This window comes from Pecten maximus, chromosome 3 (assembly GCF_902652985.1).
Source record: "Pecten maximus chromosome 3, xPecMax1.1, whole genome shotgun sequence".
Taxonomy (NCBI): Eukaryota; Metazoa; Mollusca; class Bivalvia; order Pectinida; family Pectinidae; genus Pecten; species Pecten maximus.
Window position 1 is genome coordinate 24,576,679 of NC_047017.1, and position 16,886 is coordinate 24,593,564.

Below are 16,886 nucleotides of genomic sequence, written 5' to 3' on the forward strand. Positions count from 1 at the left end.
ATGTAACTTTACCTATATTTGACAATAGTGACATGTAACTTTACCTATATTTGACAATAGTGACATGTAACTTTACCTATATTTGACAATAGTGACATGTAACTTTACCTTTATTTGACAATAGTGACATGTAACTTTACCTATATCTGACAATAGTGACATGTAACTTTACCTATATCTGACAATAGTGACATGTAACTTTACCTATATTTGACAATAGTGACATGTAACTTTACCTATATCTGACAATAGAGATGTGTAACTTTACCTATATCTGACAATAGTGACATGTTACTTTACCTATATCTGACAATAGAGATGTGTAACTTTACCTATATCTGACAATAGAGATGTGTAACTTTACCTATATTTGACAATAGGGACATGTAAATTTACCTATATCTGACAATAGGGACATGTAACTTTACCTATATCTGGCAATAGAGATGTGTAACTTTACCTATATCTGACAATAGAGACTTGTAACTTTACCTATAACCGACAAAAGGGACTTGTAACTTTACCTATATCTGACAATAGTGACGTGTTACTCTACCTATATTTGACAATAGAGATGTGTAATATTAACAATATCTGGCAATAGAGATGTGTATTTTTACCTATATCTGACCAGAGATATGTAACTAATATAATACCTTTATCTGACAAAATAAGCATGTCACTTTTTTATCTGGCTATACGACTCTGGATTCCACTTTTTAGGTCATCTGACCCGAAGGGTCAGGATGACCTATAGCCATCATGCTTCGTCCGTCGTCGTCCGCCGTGCGCCGTGCGCCGTGCGTCGTGCGCCGTCCGCCGTCCGCCGTCCGTAAACTTTTCACATTTCAATCTTCTTCTCAAGTTCCACCAGTGGGATTAAGATGAAACTTGCCAGAAATGATCCTGAGATGGTCCTGACCAAGTGTTGTTATTTTTCGGGTTGGTCCGAAATCCAAGATGGCCGCCAAAGCCGCCATTTTGAAAACACATTTTAAACTTCTTCTCAAGTTCCACCAGTGCTGTTGGGCTGAAACTTGCCAGAAATGATCCTGAAATGATCCCGACCAAGTGTTGTTATTTTTCGGGTCGGTCCGAAATCCAAGATGGCCGCCATAGCTGCCATCTTGAAAAACACATTTAAAACTTCTTCTCAAGTTTCACCAGTGCTATTGAGCTGAAACTTGCCTGAAATGATCCTGATATGATCCCGACCAAGTGTTGTTATTTTTCGGGTCGGTCCGAAATCCAAGATGGCCGCCATAGCCGCCATCTTGAAAAACACATTTTAAACTTCTTCTCAAGTTCCACCAGTGCTATTGAGCTGAAACTTGCCTGAAATGATCCTGAGATGATCCCGACCAAGTGTTGTTATTTTTTAGATTGGTCTGAAATCCAAGATGGCCGCCATAACCACCATCTTGAAAAACACATTTTAAACTTCTTCTCAAGTTACACCAGTGCTGTTGGGCTGAAACTTACCTGAAATGTTCCTGAGATGATCCCGACCAAGTGTTGTTATTTTTTAGATTGGTCTGAAATCCAAGATGGCCGCCATGGCAGCCATCTTGAAAAACACATTTTAAACTTCTTCTCCAGTTCCACTGGTGCCATTGAGCTGGAAATTGGTGAGGATGTTAAGGAAGGAGGACCAACAAAGTGTTGTTATTTTTTCGGTCTCGTAAAAACTTTGACATGGCAGCAATGGTGGCCATTTTGTAACATGATTGCGCAATCATGGTTTTCCTGAACAACACCTATTTCAAACTTCTTCTCAAATTCCACCGGTGGGATTCAGCTCTAACTTACCAGAAATTATCCTTAGATGGTCCAGACCAAGTGTTGTTATTTATTGGGTCGGTCAGAATTCCAAGATGGCCACCATGGCCAACAGTGCCACTATATACTTGCTACAGAGAATGCATACTACAATAATATAAGGGTTTTAATTGAGAGTCAGATGACCGTTAAGGCCCCTGGGCCTCTTGTTTTTTATCAAATGATGCAGGTCCTATAAATTTTTAGTGAAGAGAAGTTCGACAGTTCAATTAATAATGATTTTGTTTTTAGAATCAGACACCTTTCTGTATTTACAGGTAAAACTCCTCACCTGTACAGACATGATCTGATGATGCTGTACAGTCGCCAGACCACCAGGTTCTCGCTCCCAATGAATAAGATACCTGAGAAACTAGTCCCTAGGTAAAGTTTACTGCAGAATTGTCTTGTTGTCATATAGTTTCCTTCTAATCATCAAAGATAAATATGCAATTGTTATTGAATATAATTATAAAAATTATAATGATTTAATCAAATCTTAAATTATTTTAATTTTCATTCTGTTTTCATCATTAAAATATAACTATGTGGCTTGTTATTTTCAGTACATTAGGGCATTTTGAACATGTATCACATAATAAACTCACTTTCCAATGATGAAGTATTGCTAGAATTCCATATTACTCTCCATTGTGGTAAACTTATTCTTGGACTTTCAATTCATTGTACAACCACAATCCAAAGTTATCTAGTTGAATTGAATATAGTTATAATGATAATAATACAATAGTATCAATTTTATTCCTTTTTAAAAACTCAGTATCTTTTGTTAATCACATTTAAATATATAATTACCTGGGTATTTGAAATATGTGTTTTAGTATATGTTGCAGATTACAAATTTTCTTATGGTTTACAGGAAATTTAACCCAACGACGAAGGTCCCAGACACAAAGGGCTGTACTAGGTGCTGTGTGGGGAGAAACCCCTATAATGGCTACAAATATCTGTGTGGGGCTCTCCATAATGGTATCATATTAATGCAGTGGTATGAACCGCTCAACAAGTTCATGCTCCTTAAGGTAAATAAATCACTTCATGTACAGTACTAGTAAAACTGTATCACAAACTCTGGAATAGAGTATCGTAGACATTTATTTTATACGGTTTCTGAATTTATAATGTAGAATCTCGTATCCATGTGTGCAAAAAAAACAAAAAAACAAACTTCTCTCCAGTCATATTCAGATATTAATGCACTGATTTTATTTTAAAATCTCTAGTTCCTGTAAAATATTTCAGTAAGTATCAATTATAAATGTGAGTTTGGTTACAGACATTTGAGTGTGAGGAGATGTCTATCCAGCCAACAGTGTTCGAGATGTTTATCTCCCCTGAACTGGAGTACCCAATGGTGTGCTTGGGAATTAGGGTCGGGTATGTGTTCACCCTCTTATCTTTTCATCGTGTTAATTCTCATAAAGCTGATGTTTTCAGGATTATACTTCACTTTAAACAAGTACCTGTCTGTCCAAAATAAACCGTATGTTACCTGATTGCAGAACTGAAACTCTTGGTAATAACAAATGTGATAACTTCTATAATTAATTACTGTGTAGTGAAAAAAAAAAAAAAAACAAACATATAAAGTGTATTAATATTAAAGAGAGCTATTCTTTCAGATTTTGTGGGTTAGTTACCAGGATTTCATGGTTATTTTAGTCTGGGAAGTACCCTGTTTACCCAATCTGAAATAATCCTTGGTAAAAATGGTGTCCTTTTCGCATAGAAATTATAGAAAAATGTTATCCTGAATATTTTTTCAGAACAAGAAATGTCCAAACTGATGAGATTCCACAGTAAGGAACTTGCACTTATGAAAGAACTTTCCACATAACACAAGAATGTATCAATTGGTGTCATATTTAGCTTTGTCACGTTTTCTTGAAACACTTTTAAGTAAATACCATAAGATCATAAAATACTTTGAATATTTCCCTCCCTCCTGGTTAGTTCATCCATCCATCAATATATCACTTCTTGGGAGATTATGTTTAAAACTATAGTGCACAGATAAGGTGGCATCAGTGTTAAACTATAAGCTATTAGCTGATCATATTTCTCTGTCACTTTTAATTACAATTTTTTTTTTAAATATCTTTTTTGATGGTTATGTGTTGCATACTGAATTAATATTTCGTTCCACTGATACATAGAGTTCTGACCCATTGATTATTTTATGCCACCAAAGTTTGTCTGGAGATGTGTGGATCAATCACTGTTATCTGCCCTGTTGGTCGAAATAGTAGATTCTTTGACACTACTTTGCAGTTTTTCCCCACTATGATCATTGCTCTTTGTCCTTTACAGCACATAACTTGTTCTAATGATGCAAGTCTGGTCTATTTATTGACTTCAGACAGTTAATACTTAGTAAATTAAAAATGTAATTTAAAGAATTTTTGACACCAATTTGGTTTTACTTAAACTGGTCTATCTGGTACAATATTTGAAGGATATATTTCATATGTTTAATTATACTGTGATGAAATGCATCCAGTAACAGTGTCCTCAGTAAATATATCCTTGGCTATACCTCAGCATTATGACTGAAGAATGTCTGTAAAAACTCACAATCATTAAATATCATATAGATATTTCTTACCTGAGTGACAAATGAGGTGTTGTAGAATGCATTTTACATTTAATATAAATTGGCACTCAGTTGCAGTTTTTACCATTCTTCTATTATGTTGCACACTTACTGATTGTGTATTGGTTGGAGCACTTGTATTTACAGTGCTACTGTTATAAACTTACACTTTTATTACAGCACCGGGTCTATATACATGTATAAAATTACTGATGTGATATTCTGCTATATTGGAGTCTGACACATGTCAATAAGAAGGTCCAATTTGTGTTTGCAGGGATGAAAAGATCTTGCTCAAGTTTGATATTATAAACTTGAATTCCAACAGCAACTGGTTCACAGAGATAACAGAAAATAGAGATGGTAAGTACATATTTCTATATAAAGGTAGATTCTGGGAAAACATGATTGAGCAAAATATAGATATGATAAATTAATTAGTTAAACTGATTTGATTAATATCAAATTGGAAAAAAATAGTTATTTATTACATTTTTACCAGTGAAATATCAAAAATTATTCATTCTATAAAAGTGATATTTTTCAAATATCATATTTTTCACTAGTGAAAAATCTAGTGAAAAATATCACTTTTGCTGATTTGACCAATCAAATTAATGATTAGAAAATACCAAAATAATTGACCAATCAGAAAGCCCGACATATATGTCAGCACCTGGACAGGGGAAACTACTTTTTTTGTTTACAAATTATCGCTGTAGGCCTAGTTAGCATACGGGGTAGGTTTTTCGTTGATAAAAAATGTAATAAACAGAATATCTAACAGTGTCTTCAGTAATACCAAATATATTTCACTCGTGTGGCTAATATTTTGATATTTTTCACTCGTGCTGCGCACTCGTAAAAAATATCAAAATATTAGCCCCACTCGTGAAATATATTTGGTATTACTGAAGACACTGTTAGATATCCTCTATGTATACCTTTAAACTGTGACATGTCATCACATTTTTGTGTCGCCTACAAAAAGTAGCCGACATAAGGTATCACTGTGTCAGTGTCGGTGTCTGTGTCTGTGACAGCAGCGTCGTCCACACAAAGGTTCCCATGTAATAACTCAAGTTCCCTTGGACTGATCAAACTCAAACTTCATGCAGATCATCCTTATCAAAAGTGCATGGCTTTTGATTGCTTTTCAGGTCCAAAGGTCAAGGTCACTGTTACTAAAAATAGAAAATTTGTTTCCTTGTGATAATTCTTGTAAATGCCCAACTGTCTGCGCAGGTGACACATCCACTTCTGTGGAATTCTTGTTTTAAATACATATTGATAATGTAGTTTGGAGGTAATTATATTTGTGTTTTACAGGAGAAGAACTACCTGTTGTCAATGTGACCCAGCTGGAGAAAGATACAATTCTAGTCTGTTTTGATAGTAAGTATACTAACTTTTAGAGTCTAATTAAATCTATCCTAGGCCACTTCTCAGATTGTCGCAAAGGTGATAATCAAACTGGCATTTCTGAACATGTATTGGGCCCACCTGCCTACTCACTGTGGGTTTTATCTTTAGGTTCTTCCATGTACCCCAGCACATTACTTCTGGGTAATTACCTATATCTGGTAATAAGTTTACTAATTTTTAAATCCTGTCTGGAAGTCTTCAAAATGTATTCAGTAATTCAGCAATTTCTTAAACATCAAATTAGTTTTAAGGTAAAAGATGTATGATTTCTTTTTGTTTACAGAATATATAAAAGTTGTAAATATGTCAGGAAAGTTGAAGTCCAGTAAGCGCCAGGCAGCGGAGTTACATTTTGATTCAGCTGTGGAATCGTTAGGTGAGTATAGTAGAAGTAATGTGTTACTTCCTACTGTTTACACAGTAGATTAGAGACTCACATTATTCTCATTCCCTACTAATGTTATTGTAGGAATAATGATATGGTGTAAATGAAATACATAAGGCCAGTTATATCAATATCACTCTGATCCTTGTTATTTAGCATGGAAATGTCAGTATTTTCAGAACATATTAGATAACAGTTTTTAATTTCAATTTCTGGAATTATTCCATACATGTAATCTGTTCATTTCATGTCCCAGGTAGCCACACTTGGACTGTTATACAAGAGCAGTTTCACAATTGTTCATAAAATGGCTATTTAATGGCATAAAGAAATATTATGAACTGTGACTCTCTGGCAAACCTGTGTCCAAATCGGAAACAGATGAATAAATGAGTAAATAAAAAGAAGTTCTTAGCTGACTTTTTATACCCCCTCCCTCTCTGTCTTTTTAGTAAGGTAGATAAAGTAATCCTTTTGTCTGTAAGTAGGTGTGTTTATCTATCTGTCTGTGGTAACCTTGTATACACAAGTTCTCATGACCCCCTGGACAGATCTGGTTCTCAATCATATTACATTATATCATAACGCCATCAAGGTCTACTCCTAGTTACATTTTGTTTGTCATCAGTCAAGGTTAAAGGTCAATAGAAAAGCTTGTGTACAGCATGTCTCATGAACCCCAGGACAGATTTAGTTCATATTAACACCATAGCCACTACAGAATGTTCTACAATTCATTAGATTTTGGTTGTTATCGTTCAAGTTTAGAGGTCAAAGGCCACACTTGACCTCTTTAAAAATAGCTGAAACACATGATATGTAATGATCCCTTGACAAATTTGTTCTATTGATTGGTAAGGTAGGGGTATATTTTACATGTTATGAACCCCTTTCACTTTGCTTTTATCAAACTAGTAGGTAGTGTACACAGGCTTATTTCTGTTATGTCGGACTGGCAAATCAAAGCTACACTTGTGTAATTAATACAAAAATTAGTGATTTGTATCTATGGAGCCATGATGTTAATTTGTGAATATTTTTTGTTCATTCTCCATTATAGTAATGGTTGAAAATAAGAACTGTGTATAGCAGTGTGATATTTTGAGCTTTTTGTTTCAAGGAATGTGTTAACGTTATGAAGTGAAGTAACTGTAGATATTTAACACAAACATCGCTATTTTTCAGTGTGCTTACAAGACAGTGTGTTAGCCTTCCACAAGCATGGTATGCAAGGACGGAGCTTTAAAGCAAATGAAGTAAGTTTTATGTCATGCTGATTCTGATTATCATTATCAAGACAAGAAATCTGCATCAACACTCTGTCTTGGTTTACACATGATGACCAGGTGCAATTCAAGCCTTCATGTGTTGTAGATAGGGAAGGAGAGAGTAAATTACGTTTGAGCATGGTTACTCAAAATCTGACTAAAGGGTTGGTTTGATGTTGCTCTTGTGTGAAGTTTTGTCACTGTGACACTTAATTTAATGTTAATTTGGTGTGTTGGTCACTGTTAAAGCAATTGAATAGTTGCATTTTGGGTTAGTTTAGAAGATTTTGTGTACATTAAATATCATATGCACATGGTAACATAATTCTTAATAATCATGAAAACCATCTGTGACTATCAATCAGAATACAACAATATTAAAGAGTCTTGCACACCAAGACAAGGGAGGTAACTCTCATATACCTATTTCTATTCTATACTAACTTTCTCATCAGGTAGCTTAATGGAAACTGAATTGGTGAAGTATATGTACAGTTTGTACTTAGGTGCTTTTGAATTTTCTTTCTCAAGGTAACACAAGAAATCTGTGATCGGAGCCGAATATTCAGACTGTTAGGATCAGATAGGTAAGTGAACTTACAGGGGAAAGGTTTTAAGTTGTACAACTTGTATGTAATGCTGTTGCTATCAAAAACACATTAAAATATGTTTAAATCAAACTGACCTTAGTGTTTTATTATGCAATAACTTATACTTAACTGAAGTTTAACAAAGGGGAGTTGGCACTCATTATTGGTGATATAAATACCTATTGATCAAAAGAAATTCCCTTGGTATTATTAAATAATAAGATAATACCACAATTTTTTCTTTGCAGGTTACTTACAAAAATCAGTTTTATATCTTTGATACAGGAAGATTTAAAACAACAAAATTTATCTTGCGTGCCACAAATCATTAGCTGTTCAAATCACCTTTACCAACCCCGTCATATTCATCATACATTTCTAAAGTTGTATAATTATATGAACTGAACCGAAACATATTTAATGTGTGTAATTTTGTTGTATTTTCCAGAGTTATCCTCCTTGAGAGTCGACCAACAGATGACCCGACTGCTCATTCCAATCTGTATGTGTTAGCAGGCCATGAAAACATGTTCTAGGTATCTGGCACTGTTCTAGGGATACAGTTCTTCACAGACACAGGTGCAATTTATAGGATGTGTGGACATAATGTGGACAAGAGCCAATGTATAAGGTCGTGTGGGCCGGATGCGACAATGTAACTTCGAAGTCGTATAGGCCTGATGAAACAGTGTCTATGTATAGCTGTAAGGACTTCATGTAAAAACACAGATGGATGGTAATGAAATAAGACAAAACCATTTGCTTAACACAATACAGTGACAATTCATAAACGATTCTGATTCAACCTTTGACCTTCCAATACTTGACACATTCTTCTTCATTATCAATCAGCTTCACCCTTAACCTGTGAGCTCAACCATTGGTCAGTTTGTTTGACTGATAGCAGAGACATCAACAAGGGTGTATCAGGAATCAACATTAAAACTCAGCCATTGGACCTAATGTCTGCAATGTCTGCCTGCTTTTAACTTCATTGGATACTACTATTATAACATACAGCTGTTAATTAGACAATCCAGATACTTTCATATTTGCTATTGACTTGATGTTTTCATCCTGAAGCTTGGCACCAACATCACTGTCTCATCCTTCTGCTATCTACAATGATATTGAATGAATCAAGATGTTTCGCTGTGATCTGATTAGCTTTGCCTACATGTTAAGGTCATGAGAAGATGATAAAGATTAATAATGTTAATGAGGAATTAAACCAATTAAGATCAGCCTGTATTAGTGTACAATGTATACAGTCTAGATGATGTCAGGAAAATATTCACAAAATACTGGGAAAGAATAAAAAACATCTTGCCTAGAAGCGCTTCTCCAGCTTCCTGAATTTCTACATGTAGACAAGACATAATTCACTGATAGCTGCCTGAACTTAAAGCAAAGCTCCTGTGATGTTTTTGCATGTGATTGAGTGAGTGTGTGTGTGATAAGGATGTAAAAGTGTGTGAATTGATGTGACAGTTCTGTATGTGAATCCATGAAGAGGCAGACATGCTGTTTATCTATGTCCTTGAGGCCTATATAATTATAATATCTATGATTTGGGAGACATTGAAAATGTTGTTTTGTTATCCAGTTGAATAAAAGCATAATTTTGTTCCACAACATGCACTTCCAAGCATGACTTATTTACAAACTGGTATCGGGTATCCAAATAGTGAATTGAACTACTGTAGAAGTCCTGATTTCAATTAAATAACCAATATACTTCACATTGAAATGGGTTAATTTTGTTCACTACGTATTTACAATATGTAAATTACGCAACTTAAACTTCTCATTAGTATATTGGTACAATGTATATATGAAAGAGAGTTCACCACAAATTTCAATCTATTACAAAATTTTTAGTACATACACTGCCGGGTATCTATTCTTTTGGGGATTTCAAATCCCCATGAAGATTTGATACTGTAGTGATATATTTACTCAGACACCACAAGTACAATCATCAATAATTGGGTACCATTGAAGTTAAAGGTCATATGATTTCAGTTTTCTGTAGAGTTTTTGTTCGGGTCTATTTTGTATGGAATACACTATTTTTCTTTGTTGATTCTGAACCATTTTATGTTATTTGATGGCATGTCCGTACATGTATATTGAAATTAATTAATATTTGATTGTAAAATCACTCCACACGATGTTTATTAATATTTGATTATAAAACCACTCCTAATGCTTAAATTTCATAGCTGATATGATGTTATGACCTTATTTCTCCCATACCGTAATTGTGTTTTTAAGGAATGAAAGGGTTAATTTGTATTTTATGAAGTTATATTTCTGAATCAGTTTGTGAATCTTAATTCATATACTGTATCATTATTTAATTTTTTTTTTTATTCTCATGTATATTCATCAATTGTACAGGAAGTATTTGTCCTAATTAATTTATCACACAAAAGTACTAAGTGTATGTTTTGTCTCTGCATCATACTAAATGTGCATTTTTATTTTGTAACATGTTATTTTTGGTTATATAATTGTTTCACAAGTATTCTGTTTGTGTACAATCCAACCTATATTATATGTTATAGGTATTATGTACACTAAGTGTATGTAAGTTCACTCAAGAATTACTGTAGTGTAGCCAAAATAAATCCAAAATGATGGTCAAGGTCAAATCAGGCACATATACTACTGACCACTTGTTGTCTAAATGATGTCCTTAAGGTCAAGACTACCTCTTATCATGACCTTGTCTGTCTTGATACAGGATTTATGTATGAAATGGTGGGAAAGGGTAATCTACATGGTCATATAAACATTTATAGCACTTGCATATATATATATATTTTTTTTTGTTTTTTTTTGCAAAGTCAAATAATGAATTTGCACACATCTTTATACTGGTTCTTTGTAAGAATATGCTAATACATATCTATTCCCAAATTATCATCATATACCAGAACTTGATTTTGAATAACATCTTTATAAAGAATTTTTTGCCATGTGTCATTCATTTGAGTCACCAGATATTCACTCCGTTATAAGAATGAAAAGCATGTTATAATTCACAATCAAAAATGTAATCATCCAATTTTCTTTTTGTATGAGATAATATATATTCACATCAACGTAGATCCGTCATTCTATACCATCCCCAGAGAAATAAGTATACTGGACTAGCTAGACCTCGAATTGATTGACACAGTATACTAGCAGGGGTCAGAGGTCTGTTGGCAGGGTCAAGATTAGACTAACATGGTTAGACGTCAACTAACAGGGTCAGAGGGTAGAAGTCTGAACATCAAGAGTGACATTCATGGTTGCAGGGTTAGAAGACAGTTGGTAGAGATGAAGTAAATTAGTATGTAGGTTAGCATAGTCATACGTTGCCTAGCAGAATTAGCAATGTTCTTAGACTAAATCTGCCATAGATAGGTCAGATTATGCGGTGATAGCTATGAAATCCATTGTTTGTGATACTGGGTTGTACAAATCACAGTCTTGGTACCTTCAGCCTTTTGTACAGCCTGCTTGAGCTAAAGCCTTTGAAACAATAGTTGTCTGATGGTATGAAATGGGGATATTAGTATCTGAAAGATGGGCATTTCTGTGTCAATATTCTATAGTATGTGATATTATTAGCAGTAGTTACCATTAACTATGTTACTACAAATTAATATTTAAATGGATTACACTAAAACAAGAAACCATATTTGTTTCTTTTCTTGAATGTTAATTATATGTACATTGTATATAATTGGAATTTAAATAAAAACGTTTGTTTTATGATGTAAACTATAAAATATTTAAATGCGATAATTATAAGCAGTTTCTGGTCAGTTGGAGTCCAAGTGATTTTAGTCTATAGAATCCAATTACTGGGAAACGGGTACCTCATTTACCTGTGACTACGACGGGTAGTTGTTGAAAGTTGTATGTAAATGAAGCCTGCAGTTAGGCAGGTTAGTTGCTCAATGTTAAAAGACTTGCCATGTCAGGATAGGAATTGTTTGAGAATAGGACACCTGTATAAACAAAGTATGTTTCATTGTCATTCATTCTACTCATTAAGTTACAGGTGATTAACAGGATGAATATTCTAAGTTCGTTCTTTAGAGGAAACTAATTAATGTGATGCATGTATTAGTAAAGAATAGTTCTGCTAGCATTGTGGTAGGCTATATACACAAAGTGCTTTTAACTTCATAAATTAAATTCACTTGATGAATTTTTTTTTTTTTAATCTTGCTAGTCACTTATCATTTGTTCAGTGATATTTGGTTAGGTTAATGGCTTACTTGAGTATCAGGTTATTGTATTTTTTTCCACAGTGTAATTCTATAATTTGATTTGCAAGGCAGATTCTGGTATCTCAAAGTAATATTAAGAAAAGGTGAAGTGGATGAAGCATGACACCAGATACTGGCATCTCAAAGTTGAATGGAGAAAAGTCAAATGGATGAAGTATGAGACCTAGTGTGGATTTGGTGTGTTGGTGACAGTAGTTTCCCTTGGTTTGGATATCGTCAGTAATTGGACTGCAGACTTCCATCTTGCAGCATTTACTCTGCATTTCACTGTCCCTAGAATAATATATGGTTATGTTGTATAGATATCATATTTATTTATATATACATATGTAACTTATCTTACAAGCTTTTAGCTATGCAATACTGTGAATAAGCACCAAATTTATTTTTCTTCACTCTAATACTATTTTATATTACGACCTTGTTAGCCAGCAGGTATGTTTGGCTTCAAGTGTTGTAATACCAGACATGTGATATCATTTCGTAGTACATTTAATACTACAGGAAACATGGAAAATTTCTCTAATTTTGTATTCGTTTTGCATTTACTGGATCATCTATATCTTTAAACATACTGACAGATGTTTTGTAGTCAAAATTGTAGATAATTCTACCTTTGAAACACTGAATTCTTGCTTAGCAGGGTTCCATTGTACTATGTTATGCAGTGGGAACAATTCTCAAGAGCTCAGTCTGCATTTCTTTATGATAGAGAGATAACATTTTATTTCATTATTGATTCGTGTAATTTTAAGTGATGAAATATTTTTAGCTTGTCTACTTAAAATGACTGTTCTGAACTGTGTGTATTATGCTAACTGGTGCTTTCGTCTTAATCAAGAGCATAGGTGTGACGCCTATACATGATGTATGCATCTAAATGGCGTAAAAATAAATGATGCAAGTGATTTTTAAATTTCAATATTTTAACAAATGTGTAATTACTGTGACTTTTTTATTGCTTGCAAAACTTTAATAGGAGGAATGATGTGATCTGTGGTAATTTTTTTTTTTTTTTTTTTTATTTTTTTTTTTTTTTATGAAATTAGAAAAAGATCAAAACCTTTTTAAAGTTGGAGCTGACACAGATATGAGAAAATGTAAGATTGAACTGTTGGGCTTTCTTGTGGATTTTCTACTTCACCAAAGGCTTGACATTTAGGTTGAGGTAGCTAAAAGATTGAGATGTTATTACATTTAAAATGTAGTACATATATGTCTGGACTACAACCCTAGAAAAGATACCCAATTTTACATGTCATCCATGACAGAATATTTCAGTTTTATCTTTGTGATAAACAAAATGAGGTTGATTTATTGCTCTATATCTACACCAAAGCTGTCCTTTTTTCCTACCACACAATTTCTTCAGCATTATCATTTGTTACCCATAACATTATAGATTTATTTAACCAAATATGTATACTGTTGATGTATTGCATTTGATGTGCACAAAAGTTCTACGTAAACCGGACACCTGGAACTGGTATTATCACCAGAGAGACCCCTGATAGCCAATAGCCATGTGTCGATCATCTGTTAAAATATTGTTACCAAACTATGTAACATGTTCTTCTGTATAAAAAAAGCCATGATCACATTTTTATATATGTTTGTTGTTATTATTTGCTGATTATTCTTCCTTTGGAGTCATTGTGAAAGAAAATAAATCGTCATATGGTGATAGATTGCGAAAAAGACAAGTGAATTTTCACCAATAAAATGGATTTACCAGTAATAGATGCAGTGTATGCCAAACATCCAACATAGAAGTGCTCCATTCAGATCATGGACAGTGGACTTATCAGAATATTATCAGAATATGTGGGGGTGGGTCAGGCTGCAATAGGACTTATTCAATACATAAAAAAAAAAAAAAAAAAAAGTACATGTGTATATTCTAAACCTTGTCATCTTATGACACCTTCAGCAGTATATACCTGCAATCTCATAGGATTTTACAAAAGACACAATTTCAATACAAATTGAGTGTTAATATATGTTCTGAGTCTGAACCTTGTCGCTATTCAAATGTGACATGTAGGTTGTGGCACAGTGGAGCCAAAAACTGCACTAAACTGCATAATATAGCTATTTCAATCAAGACCTTACTAACAATGCTGGTGGCCAAAAGGATCGAAAGCCAAAGTCTACTTCTGATTCATCCCCCTGTCAAGTTGATGATAAAATGGTTTATAATGTTCCAATACCACAGAAAACAAAACATTAAAATAAGGAAAGATGCATTAATGTTTAAACATCAGTTTTGTTTGTATACCAGGTATTTTGAACAGGTGCCCCTATTCATAGCAGCATGCATGGTTCAGGTAAATCTTGATTGGAATAAAAAATGTCCATCCCAGAGCTTTCCACCCAACAATGATTTTTGAAGGAATGTGCAAAGATAAGAATTTAGTTATAGATACAGTATATGGCAATAGAACTGTATCATATATCTGTTTCTTTATGTAGGGCTCATCAGTGATGTAAGTGTCCAGAATGTACAAATCAATAAGGGAAGTTGGAAACAAAATCAAATTAGGCAGCTGTTGAAATATAGAAGTTTGGTAAAAATGGGTATTGGATGAGTTTGAAACAACATTAAATTGGTGTGTATTATTCTAAACCGGTGCATTGCACTTCTGAGGGACGAAAATCTCCACCCGCAGAGCTGAATACAGCAGTACAAAGGGTGTTTTTACATTGTTTTAACCAGCGTCTGATAGAAAATTTTATTCAAGCTAAAAATGAATTTGTTGAAATGTCGTCAAAATGCTTTTTGTATAAATTCCTTATTGATAGCTATACGTTACAAAGTCTATCCAGATATATAAGATGTATTTCGAAATTACGACTCATCTCACCAGCTCTATGTAGATGAGGTAGGTATCGCAATATTCCAAGGGCGAATCGAATCTGTCGTTATTATGACCAAAACCAGGTAGAGGACGAGTTTTATTTTGTTTTAAGATGTCCATTGTTTGCATTCCACAAAGATAATCGAAAGAAGTTCATTAAAAGGTATTACTGGAACCGCCCATCTTAATATAAACTTGTCCAGCTGTTGTCTGTACGTAACAGGAAAGAGCTGTATATAATTTAGGGAAGTACTTGAAATTTTGTTTAACAGCACGTTCTAGATCTCGACTTTAGCTTATTTTGTTTTCACTCATATCAGTTCATAGGCTTTCCAACATTATAGCCATCTATCCCCTGACTACACTATTGTATACTCCACTCACTTATCCATTCGATATTGCCGCTCAGAAATGTCATAACATCTGTAAACTTACTGTAATATTTATTTTCAGTATGATATATTTTTATAGATCTACTGTATATGTAAAGTAATTATATTAATGCTGTCCATCTTTCATTAACTTGTATGGTATATTAAGGATTGTAAATTATATGATGTTATCTTTTAGTATCTGCTTATGAGCCATAAGATTTAAAGTGAATAAACATTGAACAAAGGCACTAATTAATACATTCTTTTAATCTTATTTCCAAGTTATTTGTGTCGCCCGCAAAAGCAGGTAACACACAGGTATCACAATATGTCAGTATGACGGCGGCGGCGGCGTCGTCGTCCGCACGGAGGTTTCCGTGCGAGTTCCCTTGGGCGTATCAAACTCGAAACTTCATGCAGATCTTCCTTACAAGTGCTTGCATGGGATTGCTTTTCAGGTCCAAAGGTCGAAATTCAAAGTCACTGTCACTAAAGATAGAAAATCTGTTTCCATATGCATGCAATAACCCCTGTAATCACCCACCGTGGAATTCATCACCAATAGAAATGTATCTATTCTATAAAGCTGCATTTGTGTTGTCTTTCTAAGAACGTTTGTGTTTGAGACCAAAAGTTCAGAAATCCATAAGGGAAGGTACTGACTACTGAGAATCAAAAATCGTCCAGTCTGAACAAATGTATCAAACAATAAAGTAGTTCATTGTTCTGGACATATATCACGCCCTGTCCCCTGATGGACTCCTAGCGTTTTAGTACCCACTTTCCGGTTAATGACCTTTACAGATCAGGCTACGACTGATACTGTTGACCGATATTTTAAGCTTACTATTTATTTCACTCAATTTATGGCTATATCTAATGTATGACTTAGCAATTACATACAACCACATTTCGCCAACAGAACAAACATCACGCTATACTACAAAATACCCGGAGGGGTCGAAGACCACACACAAACCAGTATTCACCGTTAAATGAACTTTGCAAATCATTTATTTATTTCTACAATCATCATATACATAGATCTGGTAGTTGTAAATAAAACTACACTTTGGCATATCCAGGGCAAAAAAATGTCGGAAAACCCCATCAGCCTGTTGTTGGTTCTTTCTTCCTGTCGAGATTTCCACACCTTTAGTCAAAGTTAGCATCAGCTATACGATACAGTTTCGTGAGTTACTAATTGTTTGACATATACTGTTATCTTTGTAAAGATAGTTATTTATATAGAAAAAATGTTA

At 34.0% G+C, this 16,886-nt stretch overlaps 1 protein-coding gene across 5 annotated transcripts in view; it reads left to right on the forward strand.

Moving 5' to 3' along the window:
• The window catches only part of LOC117323668 (mitogen-activated protein kinase kinase kinase kinase 3-like), a 54,505-nt gene extending 40,507 nt beyond the window's left edge, over positions 1–13,998 (forward strand). For all 5 annotated transcript variants that reach the window (XM_033879000.1, XM_033878999.1, XM_033879001.1 and 2 more), the window contains 9 exons: positions 2,097–2,202; positions 2,699–2,861; positions 3,116–3,216; positions 4,710–4,795; positions 5,762–5,827; positions 6,141–6,233; positions 7,428–7,498; positions 8,042–8,097; positions 8,549–13,998. In XM_033879000.1, the coding sequence (XP_033734891.1) occupies positions 2,097–2,202; positions 2,699–2,861; positions 3,116–3,216; positions 4,710–4,795; positions 5,762–5,827; positions 6,141–6,233; positions 7,428–7,498; positions 8,042–8,097; positions 8,549–8,636 (830 nt within the window). In that variant the 3' untranslated portion in view covers positions 8,637–13,998. The remainder of the gene's footprint in view (positions 1–2,096; positions 2,203–2,698; positions 2,862–3,115; positions 3,217–4,709; positions 4,796–5,761; positions 5,828–6,140; positions 6,234–7,427; positions 7,499–8,041; positions 8,098–8,548) is intronic.
• Positions 13,999–16,886: the final 2,888 nt, after the last annotated feature.